A 7,251-nucleotide genomic window follows, 5' to 3' on the forward strand; every position below is an offset into this window, starting at 1 on the left:
AAGACTCATCGGTGAGCGTAAAGACTCATCGGTGAGCGTAAAGACTCATCGGTGAGCGTAAAGACTCATCGGTGAGCGTAAAGACTCATCGGTGAGCGTAAAGACTCATCGCTGAGGGTAAAGACTCATCAGTGAGTGTAAAGACTCATCGCTGAGGGTAAAGACTCATCAGTGAGTGTAAAGACGGGTACCAAACCAGAACAGCTGCAGGTGCGTTTGCAACTCACTGAGAAGTAAAACCTTCAGGTTATCTTTGGTCTTGTTGCAGTTGGGGCTCCTAAACGTGGAGTTTGGAGCTCTCATCAGAGTGTCTGAAGTAATTAAATTTATTAAATCTGAAAATCACAATAAAATGTTCAGAGCTGTGGCTTATTGTGATTAATTTAATGACTTAAAACATTCTTTTAGAGTTAGAAATCTTTTTCAACCTGAGTTTCTGTGTTTAGCGTGTGGAGAACGGAGACCTGAACTGGATCGTCCCGGAGAAGTTTTTGGCCTTCAGCGGACCCCATCCTAAATCTAAAGTAGAAAACGGTGAGCGACAAAGTTCTGCCTTTTTCCTCCGAACAAACAAAACGACGTCTCGTTTTTCTTGGTGCGTTCTAACGAGACGGACCACAAACTGAAGCATCTTTCTCACATTTTGTCTTAACGTTTATTTTTTACACCAGCTCAGAAAACTTTAATTAAAATGTTAAAGGAAACGGGAAGGGCTTTAACTTCACTCTGTAGGAGTAGCTTTGCTTTTGGACTCTCAGAATTATTATTATTTTTTTGTTAAAACAGCTTTAAGTGTAATATTAGTTAGATATTGAAGACAATTTTTTAGGTTTTTTTTGTCTAGATGGTCGAGATGAACGCAACAAAAGTGATAAAACTGTGTTTTTCCACATTTTACTGAAGTTTTTCCACTCTGTATCAAGTTGGATGAAATTCAGCTCAAGTGTTGCATCATCATTACCTCAGCTCGTGTTTCAGGAAATAAAAACTTTAGGTCAGATTCCAAAGCTTTCAGAGATGCCACACAAGTGAGATAAATGTTGTTTTTTTTTGTTTGTTTGTTTTTTCCACTCCTGAAATTTTCCAGAAAGTTGACGTCTGAAATCTGAAACGTGTTTGTGTTTGTGTTTGTGCTGGTAAAAAGCCTAAAGATGCAGTTTATGTAATATTATTATTTTTATTTATTGTTTTATATTTTAACACCTGAGCTTCTCATATTTGAATGCTTCATTTTACAGAAGCCTTCAAGAAGCTAATATGCAGTTTGTTCTTTTGAAAGTGAACAAAAAGTGATAACCCTTGACAGAAAGTTTAATTTTTTTAAATTATTTTTTTAAGAAGCAGATAATTTAAGTCCAAACCATTCTTGTTTTTATATTCTGCTTGTTCAGCTCCGTAAAAAGGCCTCAGATATTTAGTTTAAAGTGAGTAATTGATTCAAAGTGAAGACAAACAGGAAGTGCTTTGGCACCGTTAATGGTTATACCTCAGCTTTATTTACTGCTTTTATTTTATCTTTATTTATTTTATTTTGTAGTGGGGCTTTTATTTTGACATGATCTTTATAAAAAAATCACTTTTAAACAAAATGTGCCTGAAGAAAGAGTTGAGACTCGTACTAAAGTGTTTCACACCTGTTTTGGCTCCGCCCCCATCTGCAGGTTACCCTCTTCACGCGCCCGAGGCTTACTTCCCCTACTTCAGAAAACACAACGTGACCACCGTCATCCGCCTGAACAAGAAGATCTACGACGCCAGGCGCTTCACCAACGCCGGCTTCGAACACTACGACCTCTTCTTCGTGGACGGCAGCACGCCCAATGACATCATCGTCCGCCGTTTCCTGTACATCGGTGAGAACGCGGCAGGAGCTGTGGCGGTCCACTGCAAAGGTGAGGGACTTCCTGTCTTCATCTCCTTGGTTCTCCTCATTAATGTCCTGGAGATCGGAGGTGTAGTTCTCAGAGCGAGCAGCAGAGGGAGACGATCACCCGTTCAACGATGCCAGGTTTTACAGATGACCCCGATCGGATCAGAACATCTCTCCTCTGTTCATTAGTTCTGGCTTCTTTCAGAGTCCAGATGTGGGACTCTTGTGTCGGAGCACAACAGCAGCTGTGAAACCGGCTCCAACTGAGCACGATGAAAGTGCCGGTGGTCCGGGTCACTGCAGTTCTGATCCAAACGATCAGGAGGAAACTCGGGGCTCCACTGAGCTGACTCCCCGTGTCCCCTCTGTGTCTCCATCAGCCGGACTGGGCAGAACGGGCACTCTGGTCGGCTGTTACCTGATGAAGCATTACCGCTTCACGGCCGGCGAGGCCATCGCCTGGATCAGGATCTGCAGGCCGGGTTCTGTCATCGGGCCGCAGCAGAACTTCCTGGAAGAGTGAGTCACCTGACGTCTGTTTCATTACTTTTTAGAGAAAATACAATTAAATCTTATTTTGATTATTTCTGATCGAATGAACAGTTTTTGTCTGGACGCTGAGTTGGAATTCTTGTTTGTTTGTTGTTTTAATCTTTTTTTTTTTTTTGCAATTTAACCGCTCCTGCTGACTTTTTGCTGCTTTAGCTGATTTTATAACCTTCAGCTCATTCAATAAATGGGTTCTGTGACGTTTGGTAACGTGTTTTTCAAAATATTTCGTTATTTACATTTTAAAAACGTGTTTTCAGTTAATACAGAAACGATGGCTTTGTTTCGACCGTATTCTGCTTTTAGCTACTGCTCTGCTCCTTTTAGCTAGCACTTTGCTACTTTTATCTTTTAGTTACTATTCTGCTGCTTTCAGCTAGTTTTTGTTTCTATCTTAGTTTGCTAGCTTTCCATTTCTTTTAGCATTCATTGTTTTAGCTTCTTTCAGCTGGTCTGTTGCTACTTTTACCTTCTAGGAAGCCAGTTGCTTTTTTAGCTGTTGGGTAGCCTTCTGTGTTTTTAGGTTTTAGAAAGTCTTGTTACTTGCTAGTCTACTGTTACTTTAAGCTAGCCTGTTGCTCCTTTTATTTACTCTTTGTAGCATTTTGCTACTAAAGCTTTCAGTGATGAAAAGTTCCCCTCCTCATTTTGGGCCCTTTCATAATAAAGTTCACAGCTAAGGAGCTTTCCTGCACAATCATTCCTTCATATAAGGAAAAGTCCGATCAGAGACAGGAAATCCTGCAAAAATAAAACGAGTGGACCGAAGAACAAGTCTGACCAAAGGATTTATGACCGACCTGCTGGTGTTTTATCAGAAAACTGATTTAAAACATGGATTTGACTCGACTCTTAGGGGAAAGTTTCTGTTCTGCCAGAACACACTTCCATCACGTCGGTTATCACGTTTAACTTCCGTAGACCGAATGCAGTCGTTAAAACGTTTTTGTTTGTTCACCAGGAAGCAGACGTTGATGTGGCTGCAGGGCGACAGCTACCGCGCTCAGAAAGGGAAAGCGGAAGACAAGGCGGTGCCTCGACTCATCACCAGCATGGACGAGCTCTCCTTAAACACCAGATCGTCCATCTCCACCCATCTGCAGGAGGTCAGGATCTCACGCCACGTTTCACAGCTGTGACTACTGAAGCTTGTTTGTGGCTGATCCTAGCTCTGAAGTGGATCTGTTTCAGCTGCTCTTTTAGAAATGAACTGGAGGATAATAAACTGACGTTACAGCTGATCAACAACTAAACCATTACTGTGCAACAAGGCGAGACACGGACTGATCAATATTCTTTATTTCAGACACGATAAAACGAAACGCGTTCCTCGTCTCGCTCTAAAAACTACAACTAGGGTTAGAAATGAGAATGAACTCTCCTGCGTGAATTTAAATTAAGTTTGTTGAAGAAGCTGAATCTGAGCTAAGGCAAAACATTAGCTAAAGGCAGCGCAGTACAAGTAGCAAACCTAAAAATAGCTAAATGCTAGGTAAAAAATCAAAATGCTAGAAAACGGTACCAAAATGTGAGCCGAAGGTCGCAAAATGCGAGCTACAAGTTAAAAGTAGCAAAATGCGAGCTACATTTAGTAGTTTAGCTGCAAAGAAACTTTAGCTGTTTATCAACATCAGCATGAGTAGCATTAGCTGTGCTAGTTAGCATTGACACGATTTGCATTAGACCTGGACCGAAAGTCTTGGTGTATTTCTTTGTTCATATCTTAGATCTTATTAACGTTTCTCTTTTACAATTCATACTTTTGTTGGATGTAACTGGGACCCTGTGTGCACAATTCTTTCCACCTCATGTACCACACGTGATGCAAATGACAATAAAGAACCTTGACCTTGACCTTGACCTTGTTCGGGCACGGTCAGTTGTTAAATTCGACTTTTGTATTGACTGTTTTTCTTTTTCTTTTCTTTTATCACACATCTTATAAACTTTAGTTCTGTGTTGTTTTTTTTGTATGTAATTTGTTTTTAATCTGAAGGGGGCGCTTGTTTTATCCTCCAGGGCAGCCTTACAGACGGTTCAGGTCTGACTCAGGGAGACAAACTAAGAGCCCTGAAGAGCCGACGTCCTCCTCGACCGTCCACCGCTGGAGCACTGAGGTACCAGAACGCCTCACTGGGGGGTTGGGGTTGTTTTAACCTTAAAGGTGGAGCTCACAACGTTTTTAAGCTGCAGTGGAGGAAAATGAGTGCCAGTAGTTTAATTTTTATTAACTGGGATGAATCTTCAGCTACAGATTTAATCCCAACATGGAACAGGGTTGAACTCCAGCGTCTGGAGTCCTGTCGGTCTGTGGTCACCTGGTCCGACAGGTAACGTGAGGGTGTGAGCTGACAGGTGTGGTTTGGTTTTCAGGGTTGACGAGATGAAGATGCAGAGCCGCTCCTCTTCGCAGCCGCTCAGGTACGACCTTCATCCCATCAGCCCCGCCTGTTCACTCCATGTTCGCTGCAGGTATTGATCAGGATTTCTGCATCTGCGTTCAGGTTGTCGATGGGGGGCGGTCAGGGACACTCCTCCGCACTCAAGCCCTCCAAATTCCCAGCATCCTCTGCTTCCGCCGCAGCCAAACGGATCGGGAGGAACTCTTCATCGCTGGCGTCGAATGTGAGAAGGTCAGAGCCGACTTCCTGTCTGACATTAACAGCTGAGTTCACCGTACCCGACTTATCCAGACTGTCGGTTTTAAACTAATATAAAAGTTTTTAAAACTCTGATCGTTAAAAATACAAATAAAGCCAAATTTCAACGTTTTATTTTGTGAAGGAAACAACAAAAACCAACAAACGCACCAAAGATGAGCTGTAGATGATCACGACTAAATCAAACTGTTTAATTTTTAAGTTTGAACGTTGTGACACTTCTCAACGTTTATGAAAAAAGTATTTATTTTAGATTTCAGCTTGAGTACCATTTTGACTTCATTAAAAAAAAAGCTATTTCTTTGCAGTTATTATCTAAGAAAATGTTTTCCAGGTAAAAGTCAAGTTTATTGTTCAGTTCGTTAATGTCACTATTTTATAAGAAAATGGGTATTTCTGCTGTTTATGATTATAATTGTACGTTTTCAGTTCCGTTTGTTTGGGAACGCTGCAGTCCAACATCTGTCGGAGCATCGTTTGTTTGTTTGTTTTTGTTGACACCTCTCCTGTTGTTTGTTTGCTGTATTTGCCCCTCCCCCTCCCGCTGGCCTCAGCTCGGCCTTTGGTTTGCGATTGGCCAACTCCCTCGGCGATCTCTACACCGCTGACATCGAGGAGGACGAGAAGACGCCGTACTCCTCTGCTCCTCCCTCCTCCTCTGTATCTTTAGGCCCCTCCCCCTCATCTATTGCCCCGCCTTCTCTATCTTGCTACGGTAACGGACCTCGCGGTTTGCAGCACGAAGTCAACAACAACGGCGGCGCCCTGTACGGCGGCTCTGTGGCGCCACCTGCGGGCAAAAGTTTTATCCGCTCGCTGCATCAGGACCCCTTCAGTGGTCACGGGCCCTATAGTGCCACGAAGGGCCCCTCGGGACGCTACCTGAGCCGCTCCATACCTGTAAGTCCTCTGTCGCAGCAGCAGCCTGTCCCCGCCCCTTTTTTCAGCGTGGTTCTTTCTGTTGTGACGTCGGTAACACGCCGGAGGCAGCCATCTTTAAAACCCGTTTTAAATCACATTAACTGTTTCCGGCGTGTTCCTGCGTGTTTTTATTTCTGATGTTTTAACTTTTCTGCTGGACTGAAGAGGTCGTGTGACGAGGAGTCGCTCTAAACGACCAACGATGAGCGAGTTGTGGTCAAAGTTACGACTCGGTCCAGTTTTAGACAAAACGATGTGTGGGACTCCTCGTCAGTCTGACCTCGGTCCGGTAAACGTTTGTTGTCTGTTTTTAACTGAGTGACACGTTTTGATTTCACTAAAAATCTACAGAATATTTATTTTTCTTTTTTAAAGACTTTGATCAGTGGGAGGTGCCACTTGTGGGTTTCTGTGGTGGATTTGAAGCCTCTGAACGTCTTAAAGGGACATTCCAGCCATCTCTGAAGTGACGTTCTGTCTGATATTTACCTCCACACTCCTCACGGCTGACATCGATTAGACAGAACGTCACCTAAAGATGACCGGACTATCCCTTTAATGTCTCTAACTCACTAACTCGTGCTGCTGCTGAGCTGAGGAAGCTGCTGAGTTGAGGAAGCTGCTGAGATCGAACCAAAACGCTTTAAATCGACACCGCAGAGATGTTTAAAATCATCTCAGTGTCCCCCCCCCCCCCCCCCAAACCCTATCACCCCGGTCCCCCCCCCCCCCCCCCCAACTCACAGAACATGTCAGGCTTTCACTGTTGACACAACGAAACAGTTTATTCACCACAAAGATCATTTTTACTGATTCGGCTGGTCGGAGGCGTTTCTGCTCCTTTACTTCCTGTTCGGCGCGTGTCGACTTGCTTCAGCTTCATCTGCTGTCGTTTCCAAACAACAGCAGCCCTGCGTGTAATCTTGTGCAGATTAAGATTATCAGCCTGTTTTCTTTGGCTTTCTGACATGTGCTGCGTTAGCAGAGCACCCGTACTGAAGAGTCTTTTTGTCAGCCAGAATAAAAAACCTTTAAAAAAAACAAACAGCTGAGCTGCTGCTTTAATTAACGTCTGTAATTCAGTAAACTCAAAGAAAACGGCTCAGACGTTTCTTTAAACTCTGGAGATGAAAACATGATGGAGGGTTTCAGTTTTGATGCAGAACGCTAGCTAAGAGGCTGAAGGCTAGCTAAGAAGCTGAAGGCTAGCTACGAGGCTGAACGCTAGCTAAGAGGCTGAACGCTAGCTAA

At 43.5% G+C, this 7,251-nt stretch overlaps 1 protein-coding gene across 1 annotated transcript in view; it reads left to right on the forward strand.

Moving 5' to 3' along the window:
• Positions 1-7,251, forward strand: part of cdc14ab (cell division cycle 14Ab) — a 24,083-nt gene that overhangs the window by 16,026 nt on the left and 806 nt on the right. Inside the window, exons 8-15 of the mRNA XM_037674435.1 lie at positions 447-534; positions 1,662-1,892; positions 2,251-2,389; positions 3,381-3,525; positions 4,439-4,536; positions 4,793-4,840; positions 4,924-5,052; positions 5,634-5,979. Of these exons, the coding sequence (XP_037530363.1) occupies positions 447-534; positions 1,662-1,892; positions 2,251-2,389; positions 3,381-3,525; positions 4,439-4,536; positions 4,793-4,840; positions 4,924-5,052; positions 5,634-5,979 (1,224 nt within the window). The remainder of the gene's footprint in view (positions 1-446; positions 535-1,661; positions 1,893-2,250; positions 2,390-3,380; positions 3,526-4,438; positions 4,537-4,792; positions 4,841-4,923; positions 5,053-5,633; positions 5,980-7,251) is intronic.

Source organism: Nematolebias whitei, chromosome 3 (assembly GCF_014905685.2).
Source record: "Nematolebias whitei isolate Nwh7 chromosome 3, NemWhi1, whole genome shotgun sequence".
Taxonomy (NCBI): Eukaryota; Metazoa; Chordata; class Actinopteri; order Cyprinodontiformes; family Rivulidae; genus Nematolebias; species Nematolebias whitei.